The sequence below is a fragment of the Marmota flaviventris genome, chromosome 8 (assembly GCF_047511675.1).
Source record: "Marmota flaviventris isolate mMarFla1 chromosome 8, mMarFla1.hap1, whole genome shotgun sequence".
NCBI lineage: Eukaryota > Metazoa > Chordata > Mammalia > Rodentia > Sciuridae > Marmota > Marmota flaviventris.
In genome coordinates, this window is record NC_092505.1 from 53,751,526 (window position 1) to 53,769,539 (window position 18,014).

At 36.6% G+C, this 18,014-nt stretch overlaps 1 protein-coding gene across 3 annotated transcripts in view; it reads left to right on the top strand.

Annotated features, from left to right (window-relative positions):
• The window catches only part of Osbpl11 (oxysterol binding protein like 11), an 80,184-nt gene that overhangs the window by 6,440 nt on the left and 55,730 nt on the right, over nucleotides 1–18,014 (top strand). For all 3 annotated transcript variants that reach the window (XM_071615252.1, XM_027936062.2, XM_071615251.1), the window contains exons 3-5: nucleotides 11,683–11,751; nucleotides 16,576–16,751; nucleotides 17,592–17,671. In XM_071615252.1, coding sequence (XP_071471353.1) covers nucleotides 11,683–11,751; nucleotides 16,576–16,751; nucleotides 17,592–17,671 — 325 coding nt within the window. The remainder of the gene's footprint in view (nucleotides 1–11,682; nucleotides 11,752–16,575; nucleotides 16,752–17,591; nucleotides 17,672–18,014) is intronic.

Sequence of the window (18,014 nt, forward strand, 5' to 3'; positions counted from 1 at the left end):
TAAATAATTGCTGCCAGGAGGCCAGTGTGAGGAGATGCCCGTTTTTTTAAGTTGAGGAGTAAGAGTTAAATTAGTGCAGCTTCTTTGAAGAACAGATCAACAGTGTCTATAAAAGCTAAAAATGTGAGAGTCTTTCATGTAGGAATTTCTTTGTTACCATATGTACAACTTGGTTTGTGGTAGCATTGTTTACAGTAGTGAAGGCCTGGAAACCAGTGCTCATCAGTAGGAGAACTGGTTAAATATATAACCACTATACAGTGCATTGCTAAGCAAATGTTAAATATGAATTAGAAACACTTGTAATGAAACGAAACATCCCTAAGAAGACTGTTCCATGTGAGGTATGGAACAGTGTAAATAATTGCATCCATTTGTTATATTTGTTATGAGTACTGAAGTCTCTTGTCTTTGACTCAAGAGTCTCATGTCTACTGCCAACATCCATGAATTGTGGTAGGCTAATTTGCTAGTTTGTAAGTAGGGTAAATCTCATATAGTTCCTGACAGGATACCTATTGGTGCTGAATGTTGAACCTAGGCCCTTGAGCTTGCTAAGCACGCACTCTACCACTGAGCTATACTCCAGCCAGAAATTCTTTTTTTATTTTATTTTTTTTAAAGTGAAGGACTTGTCCATTGTTTGTTTGTTTAATATTTATTTTTTAGTTTTTGGCCGACACAACATCTTTGTATGTGGTGCTGAGGATCGAACCCGGGCCGCACGCATGCCAGGCGAGCGCGCTACCGCTTGAGCCACATCCCCAGCCCCAAGAAATTCTTTTTTTAAATGAAAAGAAGTAGAAGTCTCAGGGCGTTAGGTTCCAATATTCTCATTTGAAAGTGTCACGCTTGCAAAGATAAGAGAGACTTAGAAATGTGATCTAGAAAATGAGCCTTTTGCCAGCAGAAGTACTGACTTCCTAGAGTGGGAGAAAATCAATGTTTGTGAAGCACTCACCATGTTTAAGTATTCTTCAAACATATAGGGGTTGAAATATATAATCTCTTATTCTTGCTTCATTATAAATCTACAAGATAGACGTTCCTAGTCCCTGTGTACAGATGAGGAAATTTAAGTATAGATGTGTTATCTGCCCAAGGTCAAATTGGAATTCAAATCTAAATCTGTCTGCTGGTAATTGCATGCTCTTTTCACCATCATCAAACAGCTTTCTAACTTGGTGGAGGTGTTAGAGGTGACTTTCTACTTTGCCAGGTAGGAGTTTTTGTGCCATTTGTTTTTCAAGCTCTGTGGTCAAGTGTCTAGTTGTGAGAATCAGATTATGCACAGTGTATTCTTCTTTTTGAGTTTTTCCCCTTGGTCTAGGTGGGTGAACACTTGACAGCCCTGCTTCTCAAACTTTGTGAAATATCTCTAACAAAATTAGACAGTTGGTACCCTCAGGGCATCTAGTTTGTGATTAAGGTGGCTTGTGACTGGCTATACCTTTCTTGGAATTTTCTTGTTATCTTCAAATTTCAAAAGAATTTTATAGTCCACTCTGTAATATCTATATCTATATATTTGTCTATCACTATACCTGTTATTCAGTTTTGGGGAGGCCAATAAATAATATTCTGTGTTCAGGACAAGCTGAGACAGAAAACTCACAATCAGGTTACAATCAAGTGGTATTTTTTCTTAGTGTGGTAAAATATAATAATATGAAATTTACCATTTAAACCATTTTAAGTGATATTTGAGTGGCATTATGTTAACATTGTTACACAACCATTCTACTGTTCATCTCCATACTTTTTTTAGTCATTCAGATGAAAACTGTCTATCCATTAAGCAAAAACTTGCCATTCCCCCTCTCTCTAGCCCCTGACAACTAGTAATCTACCTCATCTGTATGAATTTACTACTCTAAGTATTTTATTTAAGTAGAATTGTATAATATTTGTGTTTGGCTTATTTTATTTAACCTAATGCTTTTGAGGCTAACCATTTTGTTAACCATCATGTTATTTTTATTTATTTATTTTTAATCAGAGCTTTATGGTTACACACAGTAGTTGGTTTCATCCTGACAAACTCATCTATGCATGGAAATCTATTTTAGTTCACGATCCCTCCTTTTCCCTCCTGTTTCCCCTGCTCTTTTTCTCTTTCCTCTACTAGATATCTTTTTGCTCAACTATTAATTTGTATTTGATTGGTTCTTTATGTAATTTTATCCTTCCCTCCCCTTTTCCTTTAAGGAAAAGATACAGGTATCTCTCTGTATTATCTCTATTTTATTTTCTTAAAGATAATACAGAGAGATACCTGAGACAGCTTATGAAGATAAGTGATTTATTTTGGGGTTGGCCTATAATTATAGAGATTCCAGTCCAAGATCAGGGGGTATGGGCCTCTGATGAGGCAAACATCATGGCAGGAGTGGGTAGCAGAGTAAAAACCTCTTATATCACAAGCTAGGAAGCAAAAGGAAAGAATGAAGAGGAGACTAGGGTCCCCTCTAAGGACATGTTCCCAGTAACCTAAGGACCTCCCATAAGGCCCCACCTCCTAAGGTCAACAGCACTTCCTAATAGCACCCTCTGGGGATCAAGCCTTGTACACGTGGACCTCTGGAGGACATTCAGCATCCAAACTGTAGCAACCGTTTTGTAGAATGTGCCAGATTTTCCTTCCTTTTGGAAGCTGCATAATCTTCCATTGTGTGTGTATATTTACATTGTTTCCTCCTTGGGATATTTTGAAATTGGTGTACAGGTATGTGTTTGAGTCTCTGCCATGCAGTACTTTTGTATATACCCAGAAGTGAAATTGATGGACCATATGTAATTCCATGTCTTAATTTTTTCTGAGGAACTGCCATAGTTTTCCATAGCAGTGGCACCATTTCACATTCTTACCATCAATGCATAAGGGTTCCAATTTCTCCCTATCCTCACCACAAGGGGGAGCAGTCAGGGTGGGGAGTGGTGGGAGAGGACAAGAGGTCTCAGGGCAAGTTCTCCACATGGACATGTGTGAGGAGAGAGCAAATATCTTTTTAACATTTATGTGAGTTTTGATATAAAAATGCTTTAATTTCTTACAGTCATGTAAATTTGTGCTAAAAAAAAAAAAATTGTAGTTTTTACCCTGTTCCACTAGGTACTCAGCCCAGTTTTGGGTATGTGTATTCTATTTTAGGAATTAAGGATTTATGGGAATCTCAGTTCTATATCCCCAAAAAGTATTGTTCATAGAGTCACACTGGAAAGTTCTAAAATATTTAATTTATGCTGGTGTGTGTATGTGTTCAGGGGAGCTGGGGATAGGACTCGGGTCTGGAGAATGCTAAGCAAGTGATCTACTATTGATCTATCCTCCAGTTCGCTTTTTAATTTTTATTTTCATATATTACTCAGGCTGGTGTTGAACTTCTGGCTCAAACAATCTGTCTCAGCCTCCCAAATAGCTGGGACTATTTGCATACACTACCTAGTCCTGCTCATTTCATAATGTTAATAAGTGTAAATTGCTCTGTGCCTGGTATTCCACTTATTTCAGATAATTGATCTTTTTCTTTTGGTACTGGAGTTTGAACCCAGGGACACCTTATCACTGAGCTACATCTCCAGAGCTTTTAATTTTTTTATTTTGAAACAGGGTCTTGCAAAGTTGCTTAGGGCCTCCCTAAGTTGCTGAGACTGGCCTCAAACTTGCAATCCTCTTGCCTCAGCCTCCTAAATTGCTGGGATAACAGGTGTGCACCACCATACTCAGCAATTGAACATTTAAAAAATGTTTTATTTGATTGTAAAAATAATATGAAAATTGGGAAATGTAAAACATTAAAGGGAACAAGGTAAATACCACTGATAATTCTTAATTCTTCCATCTAGTGATAAACCACAATTGCTATTTTATGTACTTTTATTCTGTGCATACATTTTATATATTACATAACATTTTGTGACTTGCAATTTTAATGATCATAATAAACAGTACCCTTTGTTAGAAATTCATAAACATTTTAATTAGTGAATACTACTTCATTTAGTTTGTCCCCCCTTTTATCTCCCTGCCACACACACTTCTTTTTTTTTTTAACCACTATAAATAGTGCCATAGTGAACATAGTGGTGCATTAACTTTGTCTACAAAGTTGTGTTGTTTTTGTTTGGGTTTTTTTTTTTTTTTTTTTTTTTAAACATTTTTAGCTGTAGATGGACACAGTATCTTTTATTTATTTTTTTATGTGGTGCTGAGAATTGAACCCCGTGCCTCATACATGCTAGGCAAATGCTGTACCACTGATCCACAACCCCAACCCTGTTTCAGGTTTTTGTTTTGGTCTACATTTCTAAACATTTGTTTTAGACTCATTATCTAGTAGTGAAATTTAGGCCAAAGAGCATTAACTTTTTTTTTTTTAAGACTCTTTGCAGGAGAGAGGACAGAAAAATTTTGCTTCTCTCTTTCTATCGTTTAATTCATTCAACATTTATTGAGTACCTGTTGTATCTCAGGCCATACTCTAGGTGCTAAAGGGATGAATAAGAAGTAGTCATTGCTACTGGGGAAATTAAAAAGTTAAATAAATTACAAGCTGGGCACAGTGGTACATGCCTGTAATCTCAGTGCCTTGGGAGGCTAAGGCAGGAAGATCCCAAGTTGGAGGCCAGCCTTAGCAACCTTGTGAGTGAGACCCTGTCTCAAAAGAAAAAATAAAAAGAGGATGGGGGTGAAGTTCTATGACAGAGCACCCCTGGGTTCAATTCCTAATACCAAATAAATAAATAAATAGTTCTTCCATGTCTAAATACCTAATTACAGATATTCAGAATTTGTATGTATATTGATAATGAGTGGTTGGGTTCCCTAGTTAAGCAGACTTAGAGACTTTGGGGCAACAAGTTATTCATTGAATGGAATCTTGGTGGCTAATTGGAAGGTTCACTGCAGTTAATTCCTTGAGCTGTCTGGATCTACTCTACATACACATATACCTGGGAGCAGCTCCCCCAGGATTCCAGTAGGCTGGCTCCAGTTCTTCTGGTCCATAATCAAGGAGCCACATCTGTGTTGGCTTTCTTGCTGACAGAGTCCCTAGGTGGCACAGGACATCACATGCAAGAGACAGAGAGCACACTTACAGAGTTTTTGTTTGTACAGCAGGAGGAGGTACCTATGCTGTAGCCACTACTATTACTTGATGTCAGTTGCTTTTTCCTCAGCTAAGTAAACTACTCCCTCCCTTCATCATGCTATTTATTGATTGGTTGATTGATTTATACATACATACATACATACATACATACATACCAGGAGTTGAACCCACTTAACCACTGAGCCACATCCCCAGCCCTTATTTGTATTTTATTTAGAGAAAGGGTCTTGCTAAGTTGCTTAGGGCTTCACTAAGTTGCTGAGGCTGGTTTTGAACTCTTAATCCTCCTGCCTCAGCCTCCTGAGCTGCTGGGATTATAGACATGCATTACCATGCCTGGCCATCATGCTCTTTATAGTCCATGAAATGAACCAAAACTATACCTTTTCAAAGGATACTTTTTGCCTCATAGAAATAGGGATTTTAACCTGTACCTTGACTGGTACCTTCTTTTTATTGACAACAGCTTGCATAAATTATTGCCTGTAGTTAAATGCTATAAGGTGTCTGTTAGGGTTCTTCCCAGGAATAGAGCCAATAGGATGTATTTATATATCTATGCCAACAGATATAGATTTGTGTCTTTTTATATGTGGGGAATTGATGGAGATTGAGATTCTGAGGAATTGGTTCATGTTATTATACACACTCAAAATACAAAGCTCTGCTAGCTGCAAGATGAAGACTGAAGAAAACTGGTGGTGTAATTTCAGCTTGAGTCTGAGGGCCTGAGACCCAGGGAAGCCAATGATTTAAATTCCTGCACAAGGCCAGGACATGACCAGTGTTCTAGTTCAGATAGGCATACAGGAAGGAAATGAATCTTCCCTCCTTCCATTTTTTTTTTTTTTTATAAATACTGATTTTTTTTTGTATACTGAAAAACACCTTCACAGACACCCAGAAATAGTGTTTATTATAGGAATCCTATGGCCCAATCAAGTTGACACATTAAATTAACCTTCACAGTATCTAATTCTTCTGTCTAGGCTCTGAAGCCCACCTGTTCCCCATTTCCCTCTTACTCCTGAGTCTTGAGTCTTTTTACTCCTTCCTTCCCATTATGTACTTAGAACTACCCTCTTTTAAGCCCACTTCCCATCCCCTTAGCCATCCCTGTTTCTTCTAGTTGCTCTTCATTTATTGCCAGCTGGCCCTGTCCTTAGTAAAATTTCTCTAAACTGTCATCTTTGGGTTGTTAAAATCTAATAGAAATGTCTTAATCTTCTTCTTACTTATCTTTCTCTCAGTAGTACTTGGCCACAGACTTAAATCTTAAGACTCTGGTTACTGTATTCTCATAGTTTTCTACCTTCTATTTCTCAACTCCTGATCACTTGCTTCTCTTGCTTGCACTTAAGATTTTTCTTTAGAGTTCTCCTTAAACCCTGTTTTCATCCCTCATAATTTACTTCCTAGGTAATCTTATTTGCCATCATGTTTTCAAATATTTTCTATGTATATATGCTGAAGACTTCGAAATTAATATCTCAGACATAAATATTGTCATCACCTTACAGGATATCTCCCTGTATATGTTCTGTAATACCCTTAAATCCAACATATTAAATTGGATTAATTGCAGAATTTTCTCTGCAACCTCTATTTCAGTAAAGGCATTAGTTACTCACCCTTGCCCTTTTTATTTTTTGTTTTGAGACTGAGTTTTCACTAGGTTGCCGAGGCTGACTTCACTTGGCAATCCTCTTGTCTCAGAGTCTTGAGTAGATGGGATTACAGGCATGCACCACTGCTCCTGACTCAATTTTGGTGGTAGTGGGATTGAACCCAGGGCCGGGCACATGCTAGGCACACAGAGCTACATTTCAGTCCTTCCATAGCATTTTTTTTTTTTTAAATACCGGGGATTGAACCCAGCATTGCTTTACTACTTAGCCACATCCCCAACTCTTTTATTTTTTATTTTGAGATAGGATCTTATTAAGTTGCTGAGTCTGATTTTGTTCTTACTATACTCCTGCCTTAGCCCCCACAGGTCTCTGGGAATACAGGTGTGTACCACTGTACCTGGCTTATAGTTTATTTTATTTTTTTAGTTTTAGTTGGACACAATACCTTTATTTTATTTTATTTTTATTGGTTGTTCAAAACATTACAAAGCTCTTGACATATCATATTTCATACATTAGATTCAAGTGGGTTATGTTTATTTATTTATTTTTATTTGGTGCTGAGGATTGAACCCAGTGCCTTGAACATGCTAGGTAAACACTCTACTGCTGAGCCCAACCCCTTATAGTTTATTTTTCAGTGTCTTAAGTTTTTTGCTTTTTTGTTTTGTTTTAGTCCTGGGGACTGAGCCCAGGGGCACTCAATCGCTGAACCACATCCTCAGTCCTTTTTTTGTATTTTTAGGACCTTGCTAAGTTGCTGAGACTGGCTTTCAACTCACAGACCTCCTGCCTCAGCCTTCTGAGCTGTGTCTTAAGTTTTTTCGACTGTCACTTCTACTTCATAGAACACGAAATAGTTTGATATAATCAGATATGTAGCATGTTCCCACTTATTATAATTAGATTTTATTAAAATAGATACATTAAAATCTATAAAAACTGACATATTTTATTTTTTCAAAAAAGACTACAATTTTAGTTTTTCTTTTTCTCCTTTTTTTTTTAAGTTGTAGATGGACACAATACCTTTATTTTATTTATATATTTTTATGTGGTGCTGAGGATTGAACCCATAAACATGCTAGGCAAGTGCTCCACCACTGATCCACAACCCCAGCCCTCTCCTTATTTTTTATTGGTGCATTATAATTATACATGATAGTGGGATTTATTGTTACATACTTATACATGAACATGAGGTAACAGCATAATTTAATCAATATTGTTCCCTAGTATTTCTCCTTTCCTTCCTGCCCCTGGTCCTTTTCCTCTACACTACTATTTTCCCTTTGAAAATTCACCTGTTTTAAATGAGTGAAGCCGGAAGGTTGGAGGTACTATATGCTAACTCAGTCATAGGTTGAGTATCCTTTATCAGGAACATTTGGGGGGTTGGGACTGTAGCTCAGTGGCAGAGTGCTTGCCTAACATGTGTGAGGCACTGGGTTTGATTCTTAGCACCACATAAAAATAAACAGAATAAAGGCATAGTGTCCATCTACAACTACCCAACTACCAAAAAAAAAAAAAAAAGAAAGAAAAAGAAAAAGAAACACTTGGGACCAGAAATGTTTCAGGGTTCACAGCTTTCAGATTTTAGGATATTTGTATAGAGTTTACTGGTGAGCATTTCTAATCTGAAATCCTTGCATGTTTAACCTGTATCAAAGAATTTGGAGTGAACCAAAAAGATGTTGTCACATGGCTCTTTATGCTAGCCACCAGATGGCACAGTCATTCCATGTTAGCTGATTGCATTAAATAGTAGCTGTGGCTTGAGATACATAAAAAAGAGGAAGATGAGGGACAGTGCAACCAGCTGTTCCAAAGAATAGAATGTTCTTACTTTGACCCTTTGAAATCTGGGGACAGATGTTTTATTTAGTAAAAATAAGCCAAAAGTTTGTAGTTGCTTATTTGAATTTGGTCCTTTTGAGTCAGGCTTTATGCTATTATCAAATAAGCCATGACAGTATCCTTGTAATTTTTGTGAGAAAGTTAACTCTTTAGATATATGCATCGATAAAATATAACAATAAAAAATACACAAAACATTACTATATTGTGATATATAAGGGTACACTTTAGATTGTTTTAGTGTATGATATTGAAATTGTCTGCTTTTAAAAATTCATTGTTAACTACTAAATGACTGATAGTAATAACTTGGAAATGTGAATTATTGTTAGTAAAATGAAAGTAGTGACTGAGAAAAGGTAAAAGAAATGATGCATTTTCTTTGATTGCTTTTATAATTAAACTTTTTTTTTTTTTTAAATTTGGAGATGGACACAGTACCTTTGTTTTGTTTATTTTTATGTGGTGCCGGGGATTGAACCCAGTGCCTCACACATGCTAGGCAAGTGTTCTGCCACGGAGCTACAACCCCAGCCCCTGATTGCTTTTAAATAAAACTTTTTTCTTCAGATATACATGTTATATGTAAGGTTTTCAAAAGATTCTCCCTATAGTTTGCATTATTTGAAGAATACATGCAGTTCTAGAACCTACAGTCCTAATTGCTTCTACTACATGCTAATGGCTATGAATTGACCCTTGTTTAGAACCAAAGACTTAGCATAAAGAACCTAGATTAAGGAGAAATTCCCTAAATAGTGAATTATGAAATATCTTGTCATTTTTTTTTAATCTTTTTTTTTTTTTAATTTTTTATTGTTGGTTGTTCAAAACATTACAAATTTCTTGACATATCATATTCCACACTTTGATTCAAGTGGGTTATGAACTCCCACCTTCACCCCATACACAGATTGCAGAATCACATCAGTTACACATCCATTGATTTACATATTGCCATACTAGTGTCTGTTGTGCTCCGCTGCCTTTCCCATCCTCTACCATCCCCGCTCCCCTCCTCTCCCCTCCCCTCCCCTCCCCTCCTCTCCTCTCTCTCTACCCCCTCCACTGTATAACCCTGAGGGTCTCCTTCCATTTCCATGCAATTTCCCTTCTCTCTCCCCTTCCCTCCCACCTCTCATCCCTGTTAAATGTTAATCTTCTTCTCCTGCTCTTTGTCCCTACTCTGTTCTTAGTTACTCTCCTTATATCAAAGAAGACATTTGGCATTTGTTTTTTAGGGATTGGCTAGCTTAGGTATCATTATGATATCATGGATTTAAAAAAAAAAAAAAAGAAATATCTTGTCATGTTGAGGAAATATCTAATTTAGGTTATGTACTACCAGCCTTTTTGTGGATTGTTGGACAGTATAAATGTAGAGGTTATATAGTTCCAGGATAAAATGGACTAGTAAGTTTTATAGGTAAGAATAGGTTAGAGAAGATGAACTTAGGTGTTAAATACCTAAAACAGAAAACAGAGAAGGAATTCTGTGGAAAATTATTTTGAGACAGTCTCCATGGGCACTGGGATTCCTGTGATTCTCAAAGAGCTATTTAAGCCTGAACCTTGAGAAAGGTGTGGGAACCCGACAAGCAAAGTATTTCTCTGCTTCTTGAAGTACCAAAGGAACAGAAAGAAGTAACTTGGATGTGACTTGGGGATGGAAGTATAGAAACTCTAGCCAAAACCCCAAAGGGGTTTTCTAGAGAAGAATCCTTTCTTGCTAGGTGCCATGGCATATGCCTATAATCCTCGGGACTTGGGAAGGTGAGGCAGGAGGATTGTAAGTTAAAGGCCAGCCTCAGCAACTTAACAAGACCTTGTCTCAAAATAAAAAATAAAGAGGGCTGGGGCTGGTGAAGCACCTCTGCATTCAATCCCCAGTGGCAAAAAAAAAAAAAAAATGAGTGAGGAGAGGAAGAGGAAGGAAAGGGGTAGGGAGGGGACTTTCTTTTAGTTGCATGGTTTAGAAAATATTGAAATGAGAATTCAGCTGGTGCTGTCAGTTTTAATAACATGGCAGAATAGTGTTTAGTTATCAGAACTTTGGGCTGACATTTTAGAAACCTTTGTTTTCCTGAGATTAATGACCTGAAACCAAAAAGCACTTGAAGAGTTTCATTTAATAAACAATGTTGCTTGCTAACCATGGAATGGAAGAAAAATGCAGGGGGTGGGGGGACATGTACTCAGTCTTTACTCCAGCTACTCCAGGCACACAGAAGACTGAGGCAGAAGGATCAAAAGTTCAAGGTTGGCCTGGGCAACTTAGCAAGATACTGACTCAAAATAAAAAGAGAATAGCTAAATGGTACCCCATGCTTCCCTGGCATGTACCAAGATCCTGGGTTTGATCCTTGTTACTGGAAAACAACAACACACCCTCCAAGATTCTTTATTTTAGAAACCAAGGCTCAAAGACAGAGCTTGGCCCCTTGTATGTTCCACCAGAGTAAGGAGGCAATATTTGATCTAGATACCTTTTTTAGTTTATTTTTGAACCATAAAACTGGATTTTATTGTGTAACTATTGAAGAAGTCTGACACAACATTTTAATTTATAAACAGCATACATCTCTATATGCTATGCATACATATCTATATATAGATAAGAATAGGTCAGAGAATATATGAAATTTTGTATTTGTATAATGATTTTGTTTTCAATAATTCTAATACATAATAATGTATGGTATATTACACTTGTTTTGAAGAAATCTAATAAAATAAAGTCTTATAGGTATGAAATTTGGGAAATTAAATGCCTCTGTTAACCCTTTTTTTCCCTTCTTTTTTTAAAAGTATTTATTTTTTAGTTATAGTTGGACACCTTTATTTTATTTATTTTTATGTGGTACTGAGGATCAAACCCAGATCCTCACATGTGCTAGGGGCTGAGCCACAACTCCAGCCCCTCTGTTAAACCCTTTTAACATTTTATTTCTAAAGAAAATTTGAAGCATTTATGGAAAATATCTATATCTATAGCCATTTTCAAAAGTTTGTAATTACCTTCTTGAGTCTTTTAATTTTAATTGACTTTCTGTTTCTTTCTTTCTTTTTTTTAATAGTGATCACATGGAAAATGTATATGGCTATTTAATGAAGTACACCAACCTTGTCACTGGGTGGCAATACAGGTAAGTGATTGTTTATATGACATCAGTCTCTCCTAAGAAACTAGAAAAATGGGGCTGGTAGTTTTACATTCAGATATTACCTCAGTAAAAACAAGACAGGAAACCTTTTAGAAAAGAATTTCTCCTGGGTTTTCTAAAGTTTGGTGACTTTATTTTCTTTCTTAGAAGGTGAGGGAGTTCAAGTGACAGCTTTAAATGCCTCAAAAGTACTTTTACGTTAGGATTAGAGTCATGTGTTTACCTGTCTTATGCTTTTTATACTTACAGAGCTTATGTTCTGAGGGGAAAGAAATAGGTGTTTTATGCTGATTTCTCAAAACTTCTCTGGGACCTTGTAGAGATTAAAGAACCAGCCCAAGGTCATATAGCAATTAGCAAGTAAGAAAGCCAGCTGTGTCAAATACTTGTGGAACTGATAGTTGCAGGGCAGAGATAAAAATTAAAAAAAACAAAAAAAACTTTTTTTGTGATGAAATACCAAAGATAGACCATTTTAACTATTATAAACTATTAGATACCATTAGATACACGTACATGTTTGTACAATTAACACCACCATTATTCATCTCCAGAACTTTTTTTATTTTTTCAAACTAAAAGTCTATATCCATTATGTAAAAACTCCCCTTCTACTACCCCCTGGCCACTACTGTTCTACTTTTGTCTTCAATTTTGATTACTCCCAGTACCTCTTATAAGTGGAGTCACACAATATTTGTCTTTTTGTGACTTGCTATTTCACTTAGCACTATCTTCAAGACTCAACTGTGTTGTAGCCATGTGTCAGAACTTCTTTCTTTTTTAGGCTGAATAATATTCCATTATATGTATGTAATACATTTTGTTTATCCATTCTTCTGTTGATTGACATTTGGATTGCTTTTACCTTTTGGCTATGGTGAATAATGCTGCTGTGAATAGTGGTGAATATTGGGTAATCAGTATCTGTTCAAGTCTCTGCTTTTTCTCTATACCCAGAAGTAAAGTTGGTGGGTCACATAGTAATTCTGTATTTATATATATATATATATAATTATTATTATTATTATTATTTTTAAGGAGATGGGTTCTTGCTGTGTTGCCCAAACTTGCCTCAAACTCCTGGTTCAAGCAGTCATCTTGCCTCAGTATCCCAAGTAGCTGGGACTAGAGGCATATACTACCATGCATGGGTGGCTCATGTTTAATTTGGGAGTGAGGGACTCCAAACTGTTTTCCACAGCTACCATACTATTTTACATCCTCACCAACAATGTACAAGGATTCTAATTTCTACAACTTTGCCAATATTTGTAATTCTTTGATTTTTGTTTAAAATGGTATCCCATTGGTGTGGAGTGGTATTTTATTGTGGTTTAGTGATGAAACTAGAATTTGAAATCAGATAATTCTTACCCCAAAGTCTTGTTTTTATAGACATTATTTTTTCAAAGTTGTATATGTTAGTTATATCATGCTGTTTCTTTCTTTTTTAAAAAAATTTTTTTAGTTATAGATGGACACAATATCTTTATTTATTTTTATGTGTTACTGAGCATCGAAACCAGTGCCTCACATGTGCGAGGCAGGCACTCTGCCACTGAGCTACAGCCCCAGCCCTATCATGCTGTTTCTAATTCACATTTACCTGGAGACTTCTACTTTTGGCCATGATGGAATAACAGGAGGTGGATTTGCCTTCCTACCTTAAGTAACTTGAAAATGAAAATAATATATGAAAGAATGGCTCTTGGACACTTTAGAGAGCAGTAGAAGCACTGATGAAAAATGTGATTTTTTTTTTTTTAAGAGAAAAGGTTAGTCCGTGTTTAACTTGAAGGATTGTTAGGAAGGATTGAATAGAGATGGCATTATGAAGTTGGAGGTCATATGAGAGGTCAAAGCTGGGTAGGAAAATTTAGAAGGCACTCCTTCCTACTAAAGTGAAAAGTAAAGTTTTTTTTTTTTTTTTTTTTGATGGTGGTATTAGAGATTGAACCCAGGGCATTCTATCACTAAGCTACATCCAAAGCCCTTTTTATTTTATTTTTATTTTGAGATAGGATCTCACTAAATTGCCCAGGCTGGCTTTGAATTTGTAGTCCTCCTGCCTCAACCTCCTGAGTAGCTGAAGTAGCTGGATTATAGTCATGTGCAACCATGTCTTAGCCTCCTGAGTAGTTAGTATTATCGGTGTGCACCTCTGCAGCATTTTTAAATAAAAAAATTTTTTAAATAAAAAAATTTCTAATTTTTTTATTTAAAAAAAGGGAGGGGCATGTCAAGCCTTTCATTTGCATTTTTCCATCTCAGTTTTTTTTTTTGTGTGTGAGCTTTTGAATATTCACACATTTAAATAGTACACAGCATTTTAAGAATTCCTTGTCTTTTTTGTTGTTGTTGTTCTTGGCAGTACCAGGGATTGAAACCAGGGCCTGGCACATGCTTTTTAAAATTTATTTTGATAACAGTCTCACTAAGTTGTCCAGGCTGGTCTGGAACTGGCAGTTCTCCTGCCTAGCCTCCCAGATAGCTGGATTTATAGGTGTGCACCAGCATGCCTGGCTTATCTTTTTTCTTAATGCTATTCTTTGTTCTCTTAGGACTTTGTGCACATTAAATATTATTAAGAAAGCCTCACAAGCCTCGCAATTAAGAAAGCCCCAAATAGATCTAAGCATATAAGGCTTAGTATATATAACAGGTTTTATGTTAGTTTTTTCACTTGTGCTATCAAAAGACCTAACAAGAACAATTTAGAGGAGAGAGAATTTATTTGGCTCTCATAGTTTGAGAGGTCTCAGTTCATGGATGGCAGACTCCATTGCTCTGGGTCCAAGTGAGGCAGAACATCAGGGCAGAAGGATGTGGAGGAGGAAGGGCATCTCAGGACATGACAATCAGGAAGCACAGAGAGAGCTGAGCCCTGAGCTTCAGGGACAAAATATATACCCTGAAGGCATGCCCCGAGTCAGCAATACCCTACCTACCTACATTTACCACCTGGTTAATACATTTAAGTGGATTAATATATTGATTAGGTTAAGGCTCTCATAACCCAATTGTTTCACCTTGAAACTTTCTTGCATTGTCTCACACATGAGCTTTTGCGGGTACACATATCCAAACCATAACAGATGGCATTTCAGATTAGTGGCAAGTTGAGACCAGGGAAGAAGGCACAGCTGTTTATATTATTGCACAAGGCCAGTGTAGCAGCACCAGAAGGTATAGGAATGAAGACAGTCCATTCCTGTTTGCGACTGAAAACACAGAGCCCTTACTCTTTGCCAGTTTGTCCAATCATAGAGGTCTCAATTTGTCACATCAACTGCTGTAGGCCCACCTTGATTAAAACTTCCTTTTCCATTTTCTGTGTATCTAGCTGGAGTTCTTGAGGCACAGCATAGTTATATTGGATCTTCAGCATAAAGCAAATAGGTGGAACGATGAGGAGGGAACAGAAAGGTTAAGAACATGTGGAAAGGCCATAGGCTTAGTAGGCCTGTCCTTTTGCTTGCTTACCCCTTTTTCCCACATCCTACAGAGGAACTAACAAAAGCATTGCACCTGTGCTGGATACTCATGACAGTTTCTCTGTGATCCTTTATTAATTTATTTTTTTCATTTTCATTACATTTCATTTGCATTTTTCCATCTCAGTTTTTTTTTTTTGTGAGCTTTTGAATATTCACACATTTAAATAGTACACAGCATTTTAAGAATACCTTGTCTTTTTTTTTTTTTTTCTTGGCAGTTCCAGGGATTGAAACCAGGGCCTGGCACATGCTTTTTTAAATTTATTTTGATAACAGTCTCACTAAGTTGTCTCAGGGCCTCATGGATACTAAGCACTCAATCACTGAACAATATAACTAGCCCTATTTTGTATTTTATTTAGAGACAGGGTCTCACTGAGTTGCTTTAGCATTTTGCTTTTTGCTGAGGCTGGCTTTAAACTCGTCATCCTCTGAGCTTCAGCTTACCAAGCCATTGGGATTATAGTGCCACTGCACCAACAAGAGATCATTTTCTTGCTAACAGAATTTTCCAGGTTGCAAGAGTAATGTTTTTAGATTAATATGGACATAAAGGGGAGGTCATATGTCTTAGAAGTGTAAGATAATGTCAATAGCTATTTTATGTTAATTTAAATAATCCCTTCAAATCTTTGGGAAAAATAAGCACCGGCATTGAAATAGGGCAAAGTTAAATAGATGCCTGTCCCTCTGTTTTGTGTTTTTATTAAACTCACTAAACTTTGCCAAAATTTTTACTGCTAGGAAATCCATCATAGTGTTTCCAAGTGCTACTTCTGGAAATGCTTTTGAATTTTATTTTTTTAGTAACATAACCCCATTATTTTGTTTTTATTTTATACTAGAGATTGAACTCGGGGCCTCATGCATGCTAAGGAAGCACTCTGTCACTGAGCTACATCTCCAGCCTCTGCCCACTTTTTTTACATAGGGTCTTGCTAAATTGCTGTGACTGGCCTCCAACTTGGCAGTCCTCCTATCTCACCCTCCCAAGTCACTGGGATTACAGGAGTGTGCCACTGCACCTGGCTAACCCCAAGGATTTTAAGTGACTGAAATTTGCTTTGCTTTGGTTTGGCTAGGGGAAGTGATTAAAAATTATAGTTTCTTGGGGCTGGGGATGTGGCTCAAGTGGTAGCACACTCGCCTGGCATGCGTGCGGCCCGGGTTCAATCCTCAGCACCACATACAAACAAAGATGTTGTATCCGCCGAAAACTAAAAAATAAATATTAAAAATTCTCTCTCTCTCTCTTCTCTCTCTCTTTAAAAAAAATAAAAATTACAGTTTCTTAATATTATTACAGGTTTTTTGTCTTAAACAATGAAGCTGGGCTATTGGAATACTTTGTGAATGAACAGTCTAGAAATCAAAAACCCAGAGGTACTTTGCAGCTTGCAGGAGCTGTAATATCACCCAGTGATGAAGACTCTCACACTTTTACTGTTAATGCCGCCAGTGGGGAGCAGTATAAACTGAGAGGTACGACTGTGATATGAGAATTAATACTGTGATTTTCTTCTTTCCTTGAGAAGTTGGTGTACTTACCTGCTTTTATTTGGATTTTAGAAGTAGAAACTACTGTCATTGGTAATATAGACACAATGTTCTGGGTCTTGGAACTGCTCTTGAGAATTTATGAATCTGTTTCAGTATATAACTTTTTTCAAAGTGGGCCAGTGGTCATGTCTTTTTAGGATTGTATCCTCTCAAAAACTCTGTGTAGACAAAACGCTGATTACTGAGAAATCTAAATAATATTTTAATGTCTGCCTCAGAGGTGTTTTTGCCCCTTTACTTGATTTCATTTGTATACCCTCTTTGCAGTTTTTGTGACTAATGTATATAGTTGGTATTTATTAAAATGTCTGTATTCATTAAAATAAAGCGTAATTTCTGTTTAGATATTTTAATTCGTGTAGAAATTTGTGTTTTTTCATTTAATAAATACACAAAGTATAATGGTAATGCTAAGATCTGAAAGTATTAATGATACCTCAAATCCTTAATAAAACTTATTTCTTTAATTAAGAACATTAAGAACATTTTATTGTAAGAAACCTAAGTCAGTCTCATAACCCCACCTAGCTCCATGTACACATGTGCTTTATCTTCCTTATGAAATTTCTACACTTAGCTACTATTTTCCCTAACAAGGTTGATGATTTGAGCTCTTTCCTGTTTTCCTCTAGTCAGGGAGGAAAATTTGATCTAGGGAGAGTGGAACCAATCTTTGCTTTTTAATCATCTGTTCTTTAGTTGTGGACAATTATATTCTGAAATAAAAATAAAAGGAAATAACTTAAGACTTTTTAAAATCAGCCACAGATGCTAAAGAGCGACAACATTGGGTTAGCAGACTTCAGATATGTACACAGCACCACACTGAAGCCATTGGAAAGGTATGTGGATTTATAAACAGTATCAATGCACAAAATGGGAAAAGAGTGTTGTTGTCCTTTTTATCTTTAAACTGAGATACTATTTACATACCATCAAATGTATCCTTTTAAAAAGTAGAATTTCATGGTTTTGGTATATTGACCAATGTTGCAGTCATCTAATTCCACAACATTTCCATAACCTACTACAAAAACTCATACCCACCAGAAGTCCTTATTCAGCTTTTCCCAAGTCCTTGGCAAACACTATTCTGTTTCCTGTTTCCATGGATTCTATATAAAGGGAATTATACAAAATATGGCTTATTGTGTCTGGCTTTTTACCCTTGGCATAATGTTTTCA